A 21,779-nucleotide genomic window follows, 5' to 3' on the forward strand; every position below is an offset into this window, starting at 1 on the left:
AGATTGAGAACTAGAAGGAGGAGGGGGAGGGAGGAAGGAGGAGGGGACAAAGGGGAAAGGATGGAATCTTCAGGAAAGGGCCAGTACAGAGTAGACTCTGGGGCCTGGCAATGGTGGTGCACACCTTTGATCCCGGAACTCAGGAGGCAGAGGCAGAAGGATCTCTGTGAGTTCGAGGCCAGGTTGGTCTACTCAGTGAGTCCCAGGACAGTCAAGCCTACACAGAGAACCCTGATTCAAAAAACACAACTAAAAGGTCTCACACACAGCAGGTAGCATGTAAGAGATGCACATGCGCATGCGCACTTGCATTCCTGTGCAACACTCACAGAAAGATCCCCACAGAGCACAGAGTAGACCCCTTGATGGCTAGGGGTTCGAGTGCTGTTGGTGGCCTGGGGTGAGCCCCTGTCCCAATTTTAAGCAAAGAAAGACAGGCTGACAGGCCCATGGTTTTGGGAAGACAGGTTCAAGCTGGAGTGAGTGGCTGTTGGCAGGAGAAAAAGCCCACGGGGTGGGGGGTGGGGGCATCTTCATGTATATCATCCGTCTGCCTAGCAGGGGTCTGTCTAACTTTGGACATGAACCAATGCCCCTTCCCCCAAGGATTTCAGTCACCCCAGCTGGGAAGAGGCAGTTTCTTCCCCGTTTCTCATTTCCTCCGAGATCACAACAGCTAACATTGGAGGTTCCCTCTGTTCTTTCCACTATAAGCTAGAATCCTTACGAGGAAGCTGGTCTGCAAACACCGACCGATTAGCATGTCAGTGAGGGGAGCCTGGAATACTGCAGGTCCAGAGCCACATTTTCTTGGGACATCAACAACCTCCCACTGCCCTCCCACTACCTGGTACATGCCTTTAATCCCATCACTAGGGAGGCAGAGGTAGACAGATCCCTGAGTTCAAGGCCATACTGGTCTCCAGAGCAAGTTTCAGGATAGCCAGGCCTACACAAAGAAACCCTGTCTCAAAAACCAACTAATTAAACAAAAACCAAACCAAAACAACAACAAAAGGCAAGAACTGTTTCTTTTGTCCTCCCTGTAGCGATCTCTCTCTTCAGAGCTTTTCCTAAGTGCTTCAAGAGAAACAGAGGCTTTGCTGAAATCACACACCAGTTGGCCTAATTCAGAGGCACTGTGGAGTCCAGGAACTGTCGGCCTGTACTGTTCACAGCTACAGTTTTTTTCCCCTCCGACATCAAGCCTGCTGTACTGAGTGGCTGGTGCATACCTACAATGTCTAAAGGCCCCAACGAGAGTATCAAGAGTTTGAAGCCATCTGGGACTACACAGTGAGACTCTACATCTTAAACAAAAGGCAACCACATGGGCTAGAGATGGGGCTGGGTAGGTAGAACACTAACCCAGCCGGGAGAAGTGACCTGGGCTTGATTCCCAGTATTGCATAAACCTGACTTAATGGCATGCAGTTGTACCCCCAGCTCGCAGGGAGGATCATTCAATGCTACCTTTGGCTACACAGCAAGTTTTGAGGCTAGCCTGAGCTACATGAGATGCTGCCTCAAAGAGCTTTTTAAAAAAAAAAATGCAGCTACTGGAAAATCCATCAACTTTACCTCAGAGACAAGCTCATTCAGGGTCCTGTGCTGTTCATATTGTCTCAGAATATGATTCTGGACTGAGCATGGTGGCACACACCTTTGACCTCGGCACCCTTGGGCCAGAGGCAGACAGATCTCTGAGTTCAAGGCCAGCCAGAGCTATGCAATGAGACTCTTCTTCTTCTTCTTCTTCTTCTTCTTCTTCTTCTTCTTCTTCTTCTTCTTCTTCTTCTTCTTCTTCTTCTTCTTCTTCTTTTTCTTCTATTTATTGATTTATTTATTATACATTAAGTACACTGTAGCTGTCTTCAGACACACCAGAAGAGGGCATCAGATCTCATTACAGATGGTTGTGAGCCACCATGTGGTTGCTGGAATTTGAACTCAGGACCTCTGGAAGAGCAGTCAGTGCTCTTAACCGCTGAGCCATCTTCTCCAGCCCAGAGACACTTCTTAAAAGCAAAGCAAAGCAAAACAAAAACAAACAAACAAACAAACCATTCTGCCAGCAACATAGCTCAGTGGTAGAGCACGTGCCTAGCGTGCGCCAAGACCCTGGATTCCATCTGTCTTAGTTGAGGTCTCCATTGCTGTGAAGAGACACCATGACCAAAGCAACTCTTACAAAGGATAACGTTTAATTGCCATGCTTCCTGCTAGGACGATAATGGACTGAACCTCTGAACCTGAAAGTTATCCCCAATAAAATGTTGCCCTTTATAAGAATTGCCTTGGTCATGGTGTCTCTCTTCACAGCAATGGAAAACCTAAGACAGAAGTTGGTACCAAGGACTGGAGTACTGTTGTGCTAGGCCTTTTGTTGGGAGGAATATGGACTAGGGACTTTGGATTTGGGAAGCAGTAGAATGCTTTAATTGGGGCTTAATGGACTATCTGAGTAGGAACATGGAAGACTTTGGTACTGAAGATGACGAACTGTGCAGACTTGGCCCAAGAGGTTTCGATGGAGAATTTTAGTATGTGGCCTAGAGACTTCTTGTGATATTTTGGTGAAGAATGTGACTGTTTTTTGCCCGTCTGAAGAGTCTAAGGTAAAGAGATTTATATGAATTGCATTGACAAAGGAAGTCTCAGAAAAGCCCAGCAGAGACTTTGTCCCCTGGTTTAGTCTCATGAAAAGGGGTCTGAACAAGCTTAGCAAGCTTAAAAAGAAAAAAATACAAAAATGTATGGTTCAAGTAATAATAAAGGGGCCTCTGAAAGGGAAATGGAGCTAAGACCTGTGTTCAAGGATATTAAATGGAATTAAGGAAGTGGTGATCACTGGGCAAGATCCCACCAGATTAGCGTATTGTTTATGCTTTTGCAGTTGGACAGTTATATCTGTTAGGTGCTATTATTATCTGGTTATTGTTTTCATTTGGATTTTTAATCTGGCCTGAACTAGAATACAGAAATGGAGGGCACACCTGTGATCCAGATGTTTTTCCTTAAGATTTATTTATTTTATTTATGTGAGTACACTGTAGCTGCCTTCAGACACACCAGAAGACGGCATCCGATCCCATTACAGATGGTTGTGAACCACCATGTGGTTGCTGGGAATTGAACTCTGGAAGAGCAGTCAGTGCTCTTATCCTCTGAGTCATCTCTCCAGCCTCATGTCTCCAGATCTTTTGGGTTTTGTTTTGTTTTTCGAGACAGGGTTTCTCTGTGTAGCCCTGGCTATCCTGGAACTCACTCTGTAGACCAGGCTGGCCTCGAACTCAGAGATCTGCCTACCTCTGCCTCCCAGAGTGCTGGGATTACAGGCGTGCGCCACCGCTGCCCAGCTCCATGTCTCCAAATCTTGCAGGTGGAAGACACAGGCTTTTGATCGGGATCTTGAGACATAGTGGTCATGAAAAACTGAGGCCAGGCAAGGTGGCGCACACCTTTAATCCCAGGAGACAGAGGCAGGCAGATCTGAGCTCAAGACCAGCCTGGTACAGAGAGCAAGTTCCAAGCAGAGAAACGCTGATGTCTGGACGGTGGGACACATCTTTACTATGGACCATGCCTTCTGCTGGGGCCTACAGAAAGACAGTGGAGAAAGGAAGACTGGTCTTCGCCTGCACCTACTTGCCAGCCTGTCTGTGGGAACCTACTTCTTCAGCTTGTCCGGGAGGGTGGTGGGACACCCAGCCTCGCGGGCCTGAGCAGTTTCCATTCCCAGCTTCCTGTTATTGGGTTAATTGGACTGCAGACTGTAAATCAACTCCAGCATTGCCCAAGTGTGCGTGTCGGAGAGAAACAGAGTGTGTGTTTGTACACATTGTGCTTCATTTTCAGAGACTGGGAAAAACCCCAAAGGAAGTGACATCGGAGTTCTACAAAACTTTGGCCAGTGCACACGGACCCACCCAAACTGTGTGGAATCTGATGGAACAGAGCCCAGGAAGTTTGGAAGAAAACTTTTGTAGCCAGTCACCTTCCGCTTGCTTTTCTAGACCCTGTCTTCATTTTCCCACCCTGGCCTGCGTCCTGGAAGGTGCTGTACCAACAGACTACACCGCCCTGACATTTCCAGCTGGGTTCAGGCAGTGTCAGGCAGTAGGAGACTCAGTACCCACAGGGGCTGGCCCCAGTTGCCTCCACTCTTGACAGTTGGTTGTGCTCTTCCGCTGAAACCCTCAATGCTTGCAATGCCCCCCAACCCCCACCTCCCCAGCCCCCCCCCATCTTCTCCCTCTCATCCAGGTAACAGTTTCAGTCATAGGGAAGGTCAGGTCTTGCGCAATCTCATTGCTTTTCCTAAACTCTGCTTGCATCTTTGTAAATGGCCCCTATGTTAAGCTTTTCACAGACTCCCGAGTTTCTTCACAAGCCCTCTGCATCCCTCCAGGGCCCTGCCCGATGCCGTGTGTGAGTAATGACTGTGAGTTCGGATGAGCTGGAATAATGTGACACGTCTGAGGAAATGGAACAGCTGGAGGAACAGCTGGAAGAGGGCGTGTCTTCACCGCCCAGGAGGGAGGCCAGGAGAGAAGGGGAGCCTAGGAGAGGTGTAGACCAAGAATGACACACTTTTCAAGGACCAGTTTGGTAGTGGCATACACAATGGTTTAAACAACGGAGAGGGGGAGACGACAGACTACAAGAAGATAACAGTTGTTATCAGATTGGCCAAGATCCAGAGCTGCGCCGGCTCCCAGCTGGCTGTGGCATACCTGGGAAGACAGCACTCTCAGAGCACCTGTAACTTAACAAACCGCTTAGGAACACCACTGATGTCAAGACACTGGTTGCTCGCAGCCTGTCAAGGCAGGGATTTCAGTCCTAGGTCCCGGCCTACAACTAGAACGGCTCATCGCTGAGTCACCTCTACACAAAGATATTCCATGATAACTTTTGCTTTTTTGAGACAAGAGTTTCTGTGTAGTCCTGGGTGAACTGGAACTTGCTCTGTGGACCAGGCTGGTCTCGAACTCGGATCAGCCTGCCCCTGCCGCAGAGTGCTGGGATTAAAGGCGTGCATCATCACACACAGCTTTTTGAAGGCTTTAATGTTCCTTAGATGCGGATAAAGTGAATTATAGGTTTCCTTTGTAAACAACGATCAAAGAGGAAGGTGTCATTTGCTATTTAGTGTACCCACAGGAAAGGGACAGGAATAGTCTTTGCAACTGGGAAGAAAAGGCTACCCAGTATATTTATAATGTATAGAAAATGATAGTGAAAGTGATTTGTCTTCAAATACACAAAGGTGAGTCCAGCAGGGAGGTTAATATTACACTAATCCTCTTGTATCCCTTTCCCCCTTTCCCTGTATGTCTATGGTGTTTTGCCTGCAGGTGAGCCTGCGCACAGTTACAGGCAGTGCCCAGGGAGGCCAAAAGGAGTCAAATCTGGCCAGGGCCTGGAGTTGGGTTGTTAACTGCCTTGTGGGCCTGTGAAGGATGTTAAGGGCGAGGTTTGCCGAATCACAGGCATAGACTGGGAGTCAGGTGGCCTGAAAAGCAGGTGTCTGTCACCTCAGGGAGGCACAGAGGGCCTGAACAGCAGGGAAAGCTGAGATAGCCGGCACAGACTGTGATTCAAACTGGCTCTGTCTATTACAACGTGGCTGCTTTGTGGCCAAGTGTAGTGGTATATGCTTGTGATATCAATACTGGGGAGGCTGAGGTAGGGAGATGAAGAGTTCCAGGCTAGCCTGGGCTACATAGAACCCTGTCTGAAGGACAAATAAACTAATAAACCCAATGACAGATTTCTAAGATCTAAGGGATTCCAAGGCATTTTTCTATTTCCTTAGTGGACTCGTGGGAACTCGCATGTGCCCCGTTAAGCCTATGTTAAGGCCAGAGGTCCATTCCCCTTTGCACCTTTGTTTTTTGTTGGGGTCTCTCAAGGGGCCTGGAGTCCACCTTTGGGCTAGACTGGGGAGCCAGTGAGCCTCCTGACTCTCCTGTCTCCACCTCCCTGCTTGCCAGGTGCAACCTGGTTGTGAACTCAGCTGTGAGTTTCTGCTGCCGGAGCACTGTCAACCTGAATAAACGTCTCTGGCTTTCTAGTCTACAAATGGCGTGGATCTTTCTTGTCTGTCTGCTCTCTTCTATACTGTATTGTCCTCAAATACAACTCTGGTAAAAGTTTCTGGGAAAGGTTTTGAGGGTGTTATGCCATAGAAGGAAATGGCTCTGATGTCAGTTAGGAACAAACCATTCAAGCAGCCAATCCAGCCGGAACAGGACTCATCTGGATGCTGAGGTGGATGACACGGAGGCTGCCGGCCTTAACTGTTCTCTGGGAAAGTTCAGCCAACTCATGATGATTAAGCTATGCCAGGAAATATTTGAAGCAGGAAATGTTTTTGAGAAGCCCAAAGCTTTAATAGGAAAATTGACGATGCCAAGGAGAAGGAACACTGGGCCTAGTCACGAAGGACAGGGATGTCCACAGAGCACACAAGGGACAAGATGGAGGAAGAAATAGCTGGGTCTACTGAATTAGTGAGCAATGGCGAGAGCCCCCATGAGGGACGATCGCCAACATACAAAATTTGACCCAGAAATAGTATTGGGAGTAATCGGAAGATTTATATAATAAAAACGTAAAAGGGTGTGTAGAACTTGGACCCCTTGAGGGGGCTGCTGGATTGGTGAACTGACCTTCCTGGAGAGACTGGAACATATGATCTGACCCCTTGGCATTGCCTGCCTAAGGAAATTAGGGTACAAGTTCTATAAGACAGAATTCAGGCTTGTGAAGGAGCCCTGGGGGGGGCAGCTGCAAGGGGAATTAATATTGCATATGGAAAGAGTTTGAAAAATACTGTAGAAGTAACTATTTGGATGAGTTCATTAAATTGGAGGAAGAGATTCTGCAAAGTTAGACAAGTTAAACAAGTTAAAAATATTATTATCCTGTTTAGCACCTTACTGCTATAACCGAAAGTTTATGTATGCCCAGACATCTGACCTGTGATTTGGAGGTTTTTCTGAGAGTTAAAAGTTAACGTATGGGGCTGGTGAGATGGCTCAGCGGTTAAGAGCACTGACTGCTCTTCCGAAGGTCCCGAGTTCAAATCCCAGCAACTACATGGTGGCTCACAATCATCCATAATGAGATCTGACGCTCTCTTCTGGTGTGTCTGAAGACAGCTACAGTGTAGTTACATATAATAATAAATAAATCTTAAAAAGAAAAAAAATGTTAATGCTCACTTGCTTTAGCAGACACCGATCTGTGACTTTATGTGTACACTGTGCTTTGTGGTGACATAGTTGGGTGGGTGGAAAATAATGAAAAGGCTTTTGATTATGTATGATTGTATAACAAAGAAATGCGCAGCCAGTAAAAGCTGAGGAGCACTGAGAGAAAATCGTGGAAGCTGCCTCAGAGCTCAGCTTCAGACGGGGTCACCTGTCATCTCGCACCTGCATCCCTGCCCTGATTTTGTACTGATCCAATCCTACCATTCTCAAGGCCTTCGAAATGACTGAGGCTGGACCTTGGCAACCACTGAGCCATCCCCCAGTCTCAGTATTTTTACTTACTTATTCCCTCCTTTTTTGGTTTTTCAAGACAAGATCTGTGTAGCCCTGGCTGTCCTAAAACTCACTCTGTAGACCAGGCTGGCCTCAGATTTAGAGATCCACCTGCCTCTGCCTCCCAAGCGCTGGGATTAAAGTCACGTTGCCACCTTTGCTGCTTCCCAATATTTTACTTTTATTCTTGTTCCTCCCCGAACCACCCCCCCCCCCCCCACAGTGGTAATGGAGATCCCAGAGTCTCTCTAAATACAATGAGCTTGAATCGCAAGGCCCCTGTGTACGCTGCTGGTGAGCTGCTTCCTGCAGTGGTCAGCTGTGACTGGCTGAGGTCAGGCCTGACCCCACTGTTCCATCCATCTCTCCAGGTGTGCACTATCAGGAGTGTTTCCTTTTAAGTAACTTAGTAGATGCTGTATAGCCTGAAACTATTAGCATTCCCTTCCATAGCTAGTGGGTAAGGGGAAGAAACTCCAGCTTAATTCTTACTCAGGACTAGTACTCTGTCATCTGAGGCTGCCCAGACCACTTCCCGTTACCTCTGTCACTCTGTCAGAGTCCATTTTCCCAAGAAGCTACTTTAAATCCTCTTCTGGAGGCTTCTGTACCTCATATTAATAGCAGGTATTAATAGGCATACTAAAATCATAATCCCAGCACTTGGGAGGCAGAGGCAGGTGAGTTCCAGGACAGCCAGGGCTACACAGAGAAACCCTATCTCGGAAAAAAAAAGCAAACAACAACGAAAAACAACTCATGTCAGACAGTTAACTCCCAGACTAGATGCAGTGGTGCACTAGCACTGAGAGACGGCCAAGAGCAGCTGTGGGACAGCAAGCACTGTGTGGGCCCGAGCACTTGTGAGACCAAACTGAAAAGCAGACCAAAACGGAGCAAACCTAAATTCTGCAAGTAATACTGCCAGATAGTGGTTTCCAGAGCGGAATGAAGTGGTAACAGAGGGTGTTAGAGCAAAAAGAGCAGGAACCTTCTGGAGGACTGCTAGCCGCATAGCTAGCAGCCTAACTAGGACCTACAACTTAATGAAGCCTGTGTTTAGCTGTCTTCCCAACTCCTTGCTCAGTGCTCACCAGGACTGTGTTGTAAAGATGGGGTCCGGCTGGGAGTGAAGCCTCAGGCTCCAAATCCCAGCATGAGTTCTGAGGCTAGCCTACAGAATGAGTTCCAGGTCAACCCTGGCTAGCACCGGAGCTTACCTTTAAAAAAAAAAAAAGATGAGTCCACAACCACTTTCAAATCCCAGCCGCACACCGCAAGAGCCGTGCCCTCCTCCCACCTGTTTTCTCATGTGAACATGGTGCCAATAGAAACTGCCTGTAGCGCTTGAGGGTCTGATAATAACTAACCTAAGGGCACAAACAATATTCAATCATGGTGTGGTGCAAATGCTTAAGAGGTAGAGACAGGGGCATCTCTGTGAGTTCAAATTCCAGGGCTGTATAGTGAAACTCTGTCTCAACAAGAAATATGAAGGGCGGGGTGGGGTGGGGAGCTGGTCACATAATAACTGCTTCATTCAGTCTTACAGCAGGCTCATACACCTGTGGGAGGCCATTCATAACTTCAGACCTAGCCCAACACTGGATTCCAGAGGTCCAGGAAGGAGTCTTCATAGCCTTGCTGAAAAATACACAGACCAAACCTTTACTGGGGGGGGGGGGGAGAAATAGCCATTAATGAAGCTTTTATGACTTGCTACTTCCATTTAAGGCGTCCACTAATGGAGTTCTCCTGACATCCTTATTATTTATTGAAGACCTGCTTTATCAAGCTCTTCCATCCTTCCCCTAATTCTTCAAGCTGTCATACTCATGGGAAGGCAGGGAAATGTCAAAGTGGCAAAAGCCCATTATTGTTATGAATTTAATAGAACTCACAGGAGGGGCGTTCCAACAATTACATGCCCCTATCACCGCAAACACAAACAGACAATATCAGGTAAACCGAATGGGATGTCACTGAGTGTGGCCAGTGCTCAGTCCCACTGGATGTCTCGTTCCTCTTCAGGAAGAATACTCCAGTTCGGGGAGGCCACATTTCGAGCCAGCCAGTTGAAATCGTCAACCTGGTCCCAGTTATTTTTGCTCCTATTTAAACCAGAGTCCTGGAAATCCTTATCGATCCCCGGGTAGCTCCAGGTGTAAGGCGCAAACTGGATGCCGCTGCAGTCCTCCACGATAGCCCTGCTGGTCACTTGCAAGAAGATGCGCGTGTCTTTGGTAGTGTGTACGCGGAGCTGCTGGCAAGCCACAGCCAGGATGCAATCTCGACAGTCCTCCAAGAACACAGATGTGGTCACTGGGCCGCAGAGCACCTTGCAGCCGCGGGCTTTTGCAAGCCGCAAGGTGTTGGGATTGCCACGCAGTCTGACAGTGCAGTTGGTCAGGTCGCTCAAAAGGACGTCGCGCTGGTGCAGCTCTTCGGCTCTCTTCTCCAAATCTTGGGAGTCAAGGTTGGAGAAGCCACAGGCCCAGCTGGCCCCGGGAGCTCCCTCTTCCTTGGTCAAGGGTGGAGAAGGGGCCGTCGAGGCGACGGGTGCGGCGTCTACCTGGGAGGCCCCAGCAGCATCCTTCTTCCGCGCCTTGAAGGCGAAGCGCTTCTTGGGCTGCAGCTCCTGCCGCCGTTCCGTTAGGGTCGCCTGCAGCTGCGCCAGCGCCGCCTGGCCCTGCCGCAGGTCGTAGGGGGCTAGGTACAGAACCGAGTCGTTGAGGAGTTTCCGCAGCGCCTGGAGCCGGTTGGCCGCCTCTTCCAGCCGCTCGGCCGACGCCTCGCCCCGCAGCAGCTCCTCGGCCGCCGCGCGCTCCCGGGCGAAGGCGGCGGCGAAGAAGCCGCTCTTCTCCTCCTCCACCTCCTGGTCCTGCCGCTTCTGCTTGCGCCTCTCCACCTCCATCTGTCGCTCCTGCTCGCGCCTCTGAAGTCGCTCGGGCACCATGCTCAGATCCCGCGGGGACCCGGCAGCAGCTTCGGCCAAAGCCATGGAGCAGTCCACACCCTCCATCTTGACTCTGGGCTTCCTCCCCAGCCGCCTTTCCTCGGAGCGCTCTCCGCAAGGCCTCCCACCAACGCGCGCTGTGATTGGTCGGATGCGGTGACGTCAGATCCCGCCATATTCTCTTCGCCTATTGGTTTCTCCTCGTTGGAGGGGCGGGGAGGAGGGCGGGGCTAGCTGACAGGAGGGGGTGGGGAGACAAAGGTCCTGGTGGATGGGTGGGGTGGGAGGCAGGCGGGTGAAGCTTTTTTTTTTCTTCTTAAAGGGGCAGGACTTATATCCGGGATTGTGGGGTGAGTTGCAGCAGCGGCAGCTGCACATGTGGGTTTGTTTATAAGAACAAGGTTAGAAACTCGCAGGCCTCCCCCTCCCCCCAGCTCCTCCCTGCTACCCCCTTACAGGCCGGAGATCTGCTGCGGGGTGGTGGGGAGGAATCTGTGCTTGTGGTGTTGTGGGGGACAGGTAGAGCGAGAAAGATGGAGGGGGGGTTATTGCACCTCCCGGGCCGCGCCGGAGGAAGCTGCAGCTGGAACAGCTGGCCAGGGAGCCGCTTGCATGCCTCTGGGTTTTTTCTTTCTTTCTTTTTTTTTTTCTTTCCCTTTTCCCTTCCATCACCTCTTTGCTCAGCCGGTCCCCGCCGCCCCGGTAACCCTCATCCTTCCTGCCCTCCCCCATCCACTGCAGCTCGGCGCGGCCTGGGGGCGTCTGGGTCCCCGTGGGCAGTTACTGGGGCGGGAAGAAGGCTCGAGGCACCGCTGTGGGAGAGACTGGGTGCCTCGCTGGAGCGGGCTCCGGGGTTCCTGGGGGAATCTAAAAACAGATTTTTTTTTTAATGGCCAATTGCTGCAGTCGGAGGGGGGAGCGGGGGAGGATGACATGCCACCCCCACCGTCTTGCTCCCTGACGCGGTGGCAGCCACTCCCTGCGCAGCTGGCAACCGCTGGCCGCGCGGGGCTAAGACCCCCAGCCCGAGCGCCTCGCCTCTCTCTATAGGGCCGACGGTCTTTAGGAAGGCGATGGGGAAACGGTACATTATTTCTAGAGGTGGTGGGAGGGATTTGTCACCGGAAGTGAACGAGCCTAGCCTAAAGTCCGGACCAACCCGAGGTGCGAGTGGGCAGCCGAGACCGTGCAGTCCCTGGCAGAAGCCCAAGGCGGCGGCCGCCGAGGACTCGGGTGGCATCCTCGCATGCCGCCCTCAGCCACCGTGCCTTTTGGACTCGGACGGCCCATACAGTCCTCGGTTTCAACCATCTCCACCCTGGTTGCCAACCTCCATTTTTGTTTTTTTTAATTGGGAATTTTTTTTAACCGCCCAAAATATTCATTTGAAATTGTACCAATCTGCTTGCGTTTTCCTGCAGATAAAGATGGGAGGAAACGAGCGCCATTCGATTATGTTGGAATTAAGACTTGAGTTCTAAGCCTCGCGTCCCATTTGCCTCCTTTCCTAACCATAAAAAAAAAAAAAAAAAAATCCAAACCTCAAGCACAAATTCTTGATTGAAGAGAGAGCGTTGCACTTCTGAGTCAAGACAGGTGTCACTGGGTGGCAAATTCTTTCCTAGGTGGAGGGTCGGAGGGGAAAATCACATGCTCCTGTGTTCTTGTCTGTATACCTGATGTAATAGAGTGCCGGTGAGGGGGCGGTCGATGGTCACTTCTGCAGGCCCCTTGTTTTCGTTAGTTTTGGTTTCTGGGCAAGACAGATGAGACTCTATTGTTTTCTACTTTTTAAAAGCACTTCTATTCTACAAAAGTATGAATTTTGGACTACTGAAATACAGCTCTGTTCAGGTTACCTAAAGGAATGTAATGGCTTCTTTCTTTCATGAAAGATAGATTGATTTTTTTTTTAGATTTATTTATTTGTATTTTATGGGTATGAGTAGTTTGTGTGTGTGTGTGTGTGTGTGTGTGTGTGTGTCGATGCATGTGTACCAGGAGTGTGCAGTGTTTGTGGAGACCAGAAGAGGGCGTCAGATCACTGGAATTGGAGTTAACCGGTAGTTGTGGGCTGCCGTTTGGGTGCTGGGAGAGGAATCCAGGCGCTATGACAGAGCATAGGTACACCTAACCATCGAGCCATCGATGAAAGATGGATTTAACCTATGAGATGCAAAGAAGACTGATTTGCTGTAGGAAACAGCAACAACCCCTGGTCGGCTTTGCTTTCCTTTCACAGTACCGGAGCTTGCCGGTTCTCATTAAGAAAGTTGCAGGGCATGGAGGTGCATGCCTTTAATCCCTGCAACAGGAGGATCTGAGTTCAGGACTAACCTGGTCTACCAGGCTCGACTCAGGACACTCGGGGCTCCCCAAAGAAACTCTTCAACTCTCCCCCCCAAGCCCCCAAAGTTAGTTGGTAAAAGGTTTCTTGAGCTTGGAGTTTGGACTGTTACTATCAGTGGTTTTAAGCGTAGTCTGTATGTAAAATAGAAGCCAGTGTTACCAGCCCTTTCAAGATGGTGTCTGTCTAGGGAGAGGTTTTTGCGAAGTCTGCTTGACATGAAGGTGGTGAAGATGGTCTGTTGTTTAGCCTAATGTTTAAGCATCAAAGAACAAAGATGGAGCGTCCGCTGCTGACTGTGTGTTGAGGACTGTTTTTTTTTGTTTTTGTTTTTTAAGACAAGTGTGAGGCCTGAGAGTGGTAGCTGTGAGGTGGCCTTGTTGCACTGGGGTGATTGTTTCCTGTCCCCAGGCTGGAGTAAATGGCCAGAGCAAGGGGTCAAGCTCTTGAGTTAAAAACCGCAGGCAGGGTGCTAAATGCTGGCCGCTTGCCAGACCACGTGACATCCTCATCCTTACATTTGAGGGCAGTGAGTTGAGAACGCGTCCTTGACGGGATGGTCCTGGCTCAGCAGAGGTAAGTGTCCACCCTGATGGGAGGAGGGGAGGCGTGCAGGAGGAAGCAGACGGCTGCAGGCTGCAGGCAGCATTAACGCCTCAGCACTCACGGCGAGGCTGCGGGATCATGCAGACAACTTGCAAAGTGAAAGGATATAACGGCCGTGAATTTTAATGTTTGATTTGATATGATTCATGGGGGCAGTGTGGACATGCTGCACCATGGGTGTAGAGGTCAGAGGTCAGCTTCCAGGTGTTTCTCTCTTTCTACCTTCATGTGGGCTCAGGCTTTGGCAAACACTTGAGCACTTCAGCATTCCCGCCTGTCCAACCTCAACTTATATTTAACAAAAGTTTGTATATTTTATGGTTCTCTATGGATTTGACTTTTTTTTTTAAGTTTTATGTGCACTGGCAATTTGCGTACATGTATGTCTATGTGAGGGTGTCTTACTCCCTAGAACTGGAGTCACAAATGGTTGTGAGCACCCAGATGGGTGCTGGGAATTGAACCTGGGTCCTCTGGAAGAGCAGCCAGTGCTGTTAACCACTGAGCCGTCTCTCCAGCCCCAAGGGATATCTTTCTGTCTCTTTCTTTTTTTTTATCTATATTTATTTATATATTCCATATATGAGTAATTGGCCTGCATGTATTTGCACCGTGTGAGCGCAGTACCTGCAGGAAGAGAGCCCTGAACCCCCTGAAACTGGAGTCACATATGGTTGGTTGTGAGACACCATGTGGATGCTGGGAACTGAACATCTATAAGGATGCTCTAGCCACTGCGCCATCCTTCCTTCCCATTCCTACATGATGTTTTAGTGCCTTAAAAGTGAATCTTTAACAAGCTTTGGTGGTTCATGCCTGTAATCCCAGCACTCAGGAAAACCAAAGCAGTAGGATCAAGAATTCCAGGCTAGCTTGAGCTAGCTATAGCAAGATCCTGTCTTTTAAAGAGGGGGAGGGGGAAGAAGAGAATAATGAAGAGGAGGAGGAGGGGAGGAGGAGGAGGAATTCTTATCTTTGTAGTTATATGCCCCAGGAAATAAGTAAATGGTGAAAGCATTTAAGAGAAAGCAGCCTTGGTCTGTGCCTGGACAGCTCAGGAATGAGGTCCCTTGCTGTTCACATGGATTTGTCAGAGTTGTTGGGCAGATGGCAGAAGCCAGCGGCACCAAGGCAGATCTGAGCCCTGTTCTCTAGTGGTTGATTGCCAGCGGATGGCATTCACCTGTCCACCTCTCAGCAAGCAAGCTAGGTGCATGCCTGGGTCTGGGTGTGACAGTTCACTGAAGAGATCTGGTCCTCTCTTATCTGGGTAGGCCAATCTTCCCACCACCAATGCCAACATCTCTGGCACAGAGACGGTGAAAGACAGCTGTGAGGGCATGTCCTGTTCCTACAAGACTGCATCCTTATCGGAGCACGCATGCACGGCAGCTGCTTCCCTCGGCCTCTGCTCCGTTCCTGACTGTCTCCTCCCCCTCAGCGCCCTGCACACTGAGGAGTCTCTGTGCCTCAGGCAGACTCTGCTCAGGTTCCTATCTGCAACCTGCTTATCAGAACTAACTGTGCTAGGGGTGCTGAGAGGCTGCAGTGTGGCGGGCACTGGTCAAGCAAGCCCAGTGACAACCCTCAGTGGATCTCAGAATCTCTCGGAATGGAGAAAGTGAAGAGGCCCCCAGGAGTTGTCCTCTGACCCTCACACAAGACGCACATCCTAAGAGAAAAGAGCTAAGCCAGGGAGACCCCAGTTACAATGATACCCGCTCAGTGGGGCGGGACAGGTGGCTCAGTGGGTGGCAAGCTGCCCTTCCAGAGGCTCAGAGTTCAGTTTCTGCACTCATGTCAGGTGCCTCATAACCACCTGTGACTCTGGTTCCAGGGGATCCGATGCACTCTTCTGGCTTGCACTTTGTGTGTGTGTGTGTGTGTGTGTGTGTGTGCGTGCTCAAAAAATAAAAGATATACACCCGAAAGCCAAAAGCGTGGGAAATAATCACACAGATTTTAAAGAGGGAGAAGTGTCAGCTGGCAACTCTGACTGGGGCGGAGAAAGCAAGGAGTCCATGAGGTGGTTTGTTCTGTTTTGATTGTGTGTGTCTGGAGGCCAGAGGGAAGGATTCTGCCAAGAGGAAAACCTAGAAGAGAGATAAGGCGTAGGCGAGCAGTGTCAGAGCCATCCTCAGAGATAAGGCTTAGGCGTGCAGGGTCAGAGCCATCCTCAGAGGCTGGAGGGGCGGGGCCCAGCACAGGTGCAGAGATTCACTTTGGGTGGGAGAAGGGGTGCTTCTTGGCTACAGAGTGGGGTTCTGTTTTAATTCTTTAAATTATTTTTTAAAGTAATTTTGCCTGCATTTGTGTATGTGCTACATATGTGCAGTTCCTGCAGGGACCAGAAGAGGGAGGCATATCCCTTAGAACTGGAGTTACAGAGAGCCATGAGCTGCTATTTCGGTGCTGGGAATACAACCAAGGTCCTCACCGGGAGGTGGTGGCGCAGGTGCTTAATCCCAGCACTCAGGAGACAGAGGCAGGAGGATCCCTGAGTTCCAGGCCTACCTGGTGGACAGAGCGAGTTCGAGGAAGCCAAGGCTACACAGAGAAACCCCGTCTGGGGGAAAAAAGAAGAGAAATAACTGGGTCTCTGAGAGAGCAGTGTGTGCTCTTAACCACTGAGACATTTTTCCAGCACTGTGTTTTTATTTTACTGTTTATTTACTTGTTTGTTTGTTTATTGGTCTTTGTAGACGGGTTTTCTCTGGCCTGGAACTTGCTCTGTAGGCATGCACTACCCCCACTTAGCTTTAGTTTTGAAATTTCTGGACATGCGAGCATATGTGGGGTGTGTGTGCGCGCGCGCGCGCGCGCGTGTGTGTGTGTGTGTGTGTATGTGTGTCTTCTTGATGTTCAGAGAGTGAGCTCTGCTTCCAATAAATACTCTGAACCACAGCGTCATCTCTCTAGCCCCCACTTTGGTTTACATTGTGTGTGTGTGTGTGTGTGTGTGTGTGTGTGTGTGTGTGTTCTTGATGTCCAGAGAGTGAGCTCTGCTTCCAATAAATAGTCTGAACCACAGCGTCATCTCTCCAGCCCCCACTTTGGTTTACATTGTGTGTGTGTGTGTGTGTGTGCGCGCGCGCAGAGGTCAGAGGATAACTTGTAGGAATCATTTCTTGACTTCCCCCATATGGGTTCCTGGGAACACACTCAGGTTGGCACACTGGACGGCCAGAGCCTCCACACATGCCCGGTTCACCAGAGCCATCTTGGTTTGGGGCCAGTGTTTCAGACAAACTAATGAACCCATGAGCTTCTGGGTTAGTTTTCCTGTTTCCAGCTTCTACATCCCCTTAGGAGTGCCAAAATTATGGATGTGCGCCATCATATCTGGCTTCTTGTGGATTTCAGGGTTTGAACTCAGGTTGCCGGGCACACATGATGTATGTCGAGTGCCTTTATCCTCCTCGCTGCCCCTCCCCCACCCCACCCTACCCTTAACACACACACACCCCACACACACACCCGCCCCCCCCCCGTAGCTGCTTGTGACAGAAAGTATTTTACTGCTGTGCTTCTCTTGGTTTGGTTCTTTGCCTGTCCCTGATCACCACCTCTTGTCTTCTTCACAGACTTCCTCTTCCTTCCTTTACCGGCCAGGCAGAATTCCACTTTCTATTCTGAACTCCCTTCTGTCTGTCTCTCCTTCCCATTTTGCAAGGTGACGTTCTCCAGGGACCTAAGCCCTGTTGACGTAGTAAGATTTGAACCAAGGCTTCTTGCATCCTAGCTGTCCATCCATTGTCTGTGTGATCCCAACACCACATTCTACAGCCACATACATACATACAGCCACAGCCGTAGTCTTCCATGCTGATGTCAGGGTCATCCGCAGGGAGTCTCTGTCTCTCTCTCTCCCTCTCTGTTCTGGTTCGCTCTGCCTTGTCTATGCCTTGGCTCACTCTGCTCTGCCTTTGGTCTTGCCGGTGCTGCCCTGAATGTGTGTAGCCCCACCCCCACTCGTGCTAATATAGGCTGATAGAGTCTCTCTACATAAAACGTCTGCTGACTTATTCAAAGTGTTCAGCCTCCTGTGTGGCCACAAGGCCACAAAGCTGTTGCCATTGGACCTTGCCAGGCCTGTCTGCCACCATCGCCTCTAGCCACCCTGCTTCCTTCCTTTGCACAGTACAGGACACGCATGTGTGTGGCGTGTGTCCTGTTGCACCTTTTAAGTCTGGCTAACTTACGATGGCCACCCTGCTAGAGACAGGGCGTAGAGACAGGGCTTCTGCAGAACTTATGGGCTAAGTGAGAACTGTAACCAGCTGTGGTGTGAGGCTGTGAGGCAGAAGGGGTGAAGGGGAAATGTACTCTGCTACTTAATTTCTTTTGGCAAAGGTTTCACTCAGGTGCTGGGTGTCCGGAATGTAGCAGAGAGTTAATACTGGTTTTGGTTTCATGGCCAGACTGGAAAAGCTCCAGTATTCCTAGCGACAGACAGGTGCAGAGAACCCAGATCTGTGGGAAAGACGGGTCTGACCAGAGCAGCAATGTCAGCCCTGAGTGTCACAAGGTGACTTAATGACATGGTGATGCCAGCTCCTTCTCTGGAGAAATTACACGTGACTCTCCTGGGCGTATATAAGTTGTTAGGGACTAAACCCAGGATCTCGCACACGGCGGGCGCATGTGCTACGGCGGACCTACGTTCTCCTCCCGTCCGTGGTTTTTTCAGACAAGCCTCAGATAGCCCAGTTGGTTTCAAACTTGCTGTACAGCCCAGGCTGGCTGTGAATTCCTTGTCCCAGTATTACAGATGTGTGCCACCACACCCAGCCTTCCCAGGATTCTGAATCCTCTGCCAGAAGGGGAGGTCAGAGGCAAGGTTTGGGAGGTGAGCGGAATCCCACCAGGGACCAGGGGTCCTCATAAGTCAGGGCAGAAGCTTTGCACTTCCTTTTCAAAGCACCTTCAGACCTTCATATCCATTGGAGCTGGATAATGACAGTTATCTCCCCTTTGCCAGCTAATCTCCCCTTTCCCATTCTAAGGCCAGCCTGGAAGCCCCAGGCATTGGGCTTGAGCCAAAGCAAAGCAGTGGTGGTGGCGCACACCTTTAGTCCCAGCACTTGGGAGGCAGAGGCAGGCGGATTTCTGAGTTCGAGGCCAGCCTGGTCTACAGAGTAAGTTCCAGGACAGCCAGGGCTACACAGAGAAACCCTGTCTCAAAAAAACCAAAACCAACACACACACACCCCAAAAAAAGACTGTTGTGGGAGCCCTGGACATGGTAGGAGTGACCAACAGCTAGACAGAGGTGGGAGCCAGGGGGGATGGGAAGTGTCAGAGAGAGCTGGAAGGGACGAGATAGGACTTCGTGGTAATGGGAAACTTCCACCTGGGGAGCTGAGGCTGTGAGTCAGGAGGCGCGGGCATTGAGAGAGCCAGCAGGTTGCTTGCTGCTGTGTCCCTCTCCGGGGACAGCATGCATTATCTCCACATGACCAGACACTTGCTTCCTCTATGACCTGCCATGCCCCTCCTCCCTGGGCTGTGTGTCACTGGTGTGTGTGAGTAGTGAGGTCACCATCTGCCCCGCCTTCCCCCCCCCCCATACATGTGTGTGGTGCGCAGGCTTGCGTATATGCATGTTTGAATTGGTGTGGTTGTGTACGTGTGTTTGTGCATTTGGAAACTGGCACTGGGAGTCTTTCTGGATAGCTCCCATTACTCTTGGATACAGGGTTTCTCAGTTGAACCCAGAACTTGCAGAAGGAGCACCCGTTCTGAGGTGTGGTTTCAGGCAGGCTGGCATGCCCACCCAGTGTTTTGTGTGGGTCCTAGGGGCTTGAACTGCAGTCCCTATGCCCGAGCAGCCACGCCACCTCCCCAGCCTGCTTCTAGGTCTCTCTGAGCCAGCCTCACACCACCATGTTCTTTCACAGAACCTGTTGTGTTAGTGGCTGAAGAGCTACACCAATGCAAGACCGTCCTGTAGGAGTGTGACCAGGGGGGTTTGGAGCCTGTTCTCCCTTCCAGCTAAGCATGGAAGGGAGCCAGAGCCAGAGAGGGAATGCTGCTGAGCTGACCAGGGACGGGGTCCAGCTCACAGATTCTTCAGCCATGAGTGTTAGGATGGAGTGATAACTCTAAGTTGTCTATCCTTTGGGTGGGAGCAGCACCGGGGACTTATTTAAGGACTCTCATGCCAGGCAAGTGCCCCATGACTGAGCCAAGTCACCGGCCCTTTCTGGTTTTGAGACTGAGTGTCACTAGGTTGGGCTCCATCCCGAGGCGGTTCTTGACTTGCCGCTGTCACCTCAGCCTCCCCGTAGCTGGCGCACACGACCTTCCATCTACACTCTCAGCTTCTTTTCGTGTTAAGACACATAAGTCTTTTGAAACCTTTGTAACGATTGATTTTTAATTATAAGTGTGCGTGCCTGCATGTGGGGGGGTGGGGAGGCTGGCCATGGAGGTCAGAAAAGGTCACCAGATCCCTGGAGCGGGAGGTACGGGCAGGTACGAGCTGCAGTAGGTAGGTGCTGGGGACTGAGTCTGGGCTCTCTGGAAGAGCAGCAAGTAAACACTGAGCACCCTCTGGGTCCTCTTCCTTCCTTCCTTCCTTCCTTCCTTCCTTCCTTCCTTCCTTCCTTCCTTCCTTCCTTCCTTCCTTCCATCTCTCCGTCTCTGTCTCTCTGTCTCTGTCTCCCCCTTCTTCCCTACTTTGCTTAGGACTAACCATTAGATCCTGAACATGCTCCGTGCTAGGCAAGCCCTCTACCTGTGTTATATCCCAGCCTCAGGCAAGCTTTGACCGGGATCTTGTTGCTGGGATTATAGGCATGCATCACCAAACCAGACAATACGATTCTTTTTTTTTTTTTTAAAGATTTATTTATTTATTACATGTAAGTACACTGTAGCTGTCTTCAGACACTCCAGAAGAGGGCATCAGATCTCATTATAGATGGCTGTGAGCCACTGTGTGGTTGCTGGGATTTGAACTCGGGAACTTCAGAAGAGCAGTCAGTGCTCTTAACCACTGAGTCATCTCTCCAGTCCACAATTCTTTTTTTTTTTTTTTTTTTGAGATTTATTGTTTATAATCTTCTATTTTGGGGAGCCATTAATCTAATTCCACCTCTCCTTTTTTTAAAAAAATGTATTTATTTATTAATTTAATGTATGAGTACACTTCACTATATTCAGACACTCCAGAAGAGCATATCAGATTCCACCATGGACGATTGTGAGCCACCATGTGGTTGCTGGGAGTTGAACTCAGGACCTCTGGAAGAGCAGACAGTGCTCTTAACTGCTGAGCCGTCTCTCCAGCCCCCCACTTCTCCTTACAGATAATAATAAGCATATGCCTTGTGATTGTAATAGAACATGCAACACTCGCTAAGCCCCTGTGAGGCTCTGAGCTCTATAAGGGCCATGATTGCGTCTTCCTTGTTTATTTGGTTTTTTTTTTTGTTTTTGTTTTTTTGTTTGTTTGTTGTTTGGATTTGGTGTTTTTTTGAGACAGGGTTTCTCTGTATAGCCCTGGCTGTCCTGGAACTCACTCTGTAGACCAGCCTGGCCTCGAACCCAGAAATCCGCCTGCCTCTGCCTCCCAGAGTGCTGGGATTACAGGCGTGCACCACCACCGCCCCACTTCTTTGTTTATTTGAGACAGGGTTTCACTGTGTCAACCTGGCTGAGCTAGAACTCTCTATGTTGACCTGACTGGGCCTCAAACTGAAAGAGATCTGTGTGCTTCTGTTCCTGACCTGTGTCTAGTATCTTGATGCCTGTGTTATTTAGCTTTCCATAGCTGTGACAGAGTAAACAACTGAGATGAATAACTTACAAGAAGGAAAGGTGTATTTTGACTCACATCCTCCGAGGTTTCGGTCTGTGTCCCTCGGCCCTGGATGCCTTGAGCCTGTGGCAGAAGCTTCAGTTGGGGACTTCTTCACAGTTCCGCGCCTCAGAGGTGGAGAGAGGAAAAGCTGTATCCTGTATCTCTGAATCCCCTTTGAAAGCTTGTCACCAGTGACAAATTTCCTCCCTCTAGACTCTGTCTCTTAAAGCCAACGGATGACATCAGTCCTTCAACACAAGGCCTTTAGGGAACTGTCAGCAAAAAGACAAAACGCTATCCTGTGATCGATCCAGTGTGCGGCCGTGCCTGTCAGAGAGGAAGGAACGAACTCTCGGTCCAAGCCGTCTAGAGGCCGGGCTTGCGGTGATGTTTATTCTGCATTCGTTTGTGTGTGAGCGTGTGTGGAGGTCAGAGGGGCTCTTGAGAGGGTTGGGTCTCTCTTTTCATCTGTGAGTTCAAACCCAGGCGGCCAGGCCTAGCACTAGC

At 50.1% G+C, this 21,779-nt stretch overlaps 2 protein-coding genes across 3 annotated transcripts in view; one reads left to right on the forward strand and one right to left on the reverse strand.

Annotated features, from left to right (window-relative positions):
* Positions 1–9,429: 9,429 nt before the first annotated feature.
* On the reverse strand, positions 9,430–10,625 carry Tbcc (tubulin folding cofactor C). Its single transcript, XM_052193420.1, has one exon. The coding sequence runs from the start codon at positions 10,576–10,578 to the stop codon at positions 9,556–9,558; it is 1,023 nt and encodes a 340-aa protein (XP_052049380.1). The 5' UTR covers positions 10,579–10,625; the 3' UTR covers positions 9,430–9,555.
* Positions 10,626–10,796: 171 nt separating this feature from the next.
* The window catches only part of Bicral (BICRA like chromatin remodeling complex associated protein), a 90,925-nt gene continuing 79,942 nt past the window's right edge, over positions 10,797–21,779 (forward strand). The window contains exon 1 of one of the 2 annotated variants that reach the window (XM_052192061.1): positions 10,797–10,862. The gene's annotated coding sequence lies outside the window, so the exon portion shown is untranslated. The other variant, XM_052192062.1, reaches the window with a different exon arrangement.

This window comes from Apodemus sylvaticus, chromosome 9 (assembly GCF_947179515.1).
Source record: "Apodemus sylvaticus chromosome 9, mApoSyl1.1, whole genome shotgun sequence".
NCBI classification, from domain to species: domain Eukaryota; kingdom Metazoa; phylum Chordata; class Mammalia; order Rodentia; family Muridae; genus Apodemus; species Apodemus sylvaticus.

Excerpts from the sequence above, each read along its gene's own strand:
- Tbcc (XM_052193420.1), bottom strand. The coding sequence starts at position 10,578 with ATGGAGGGTGTGGACTGCTCCATGGCTTTGGCCGAAGCTGCTGCCGGG.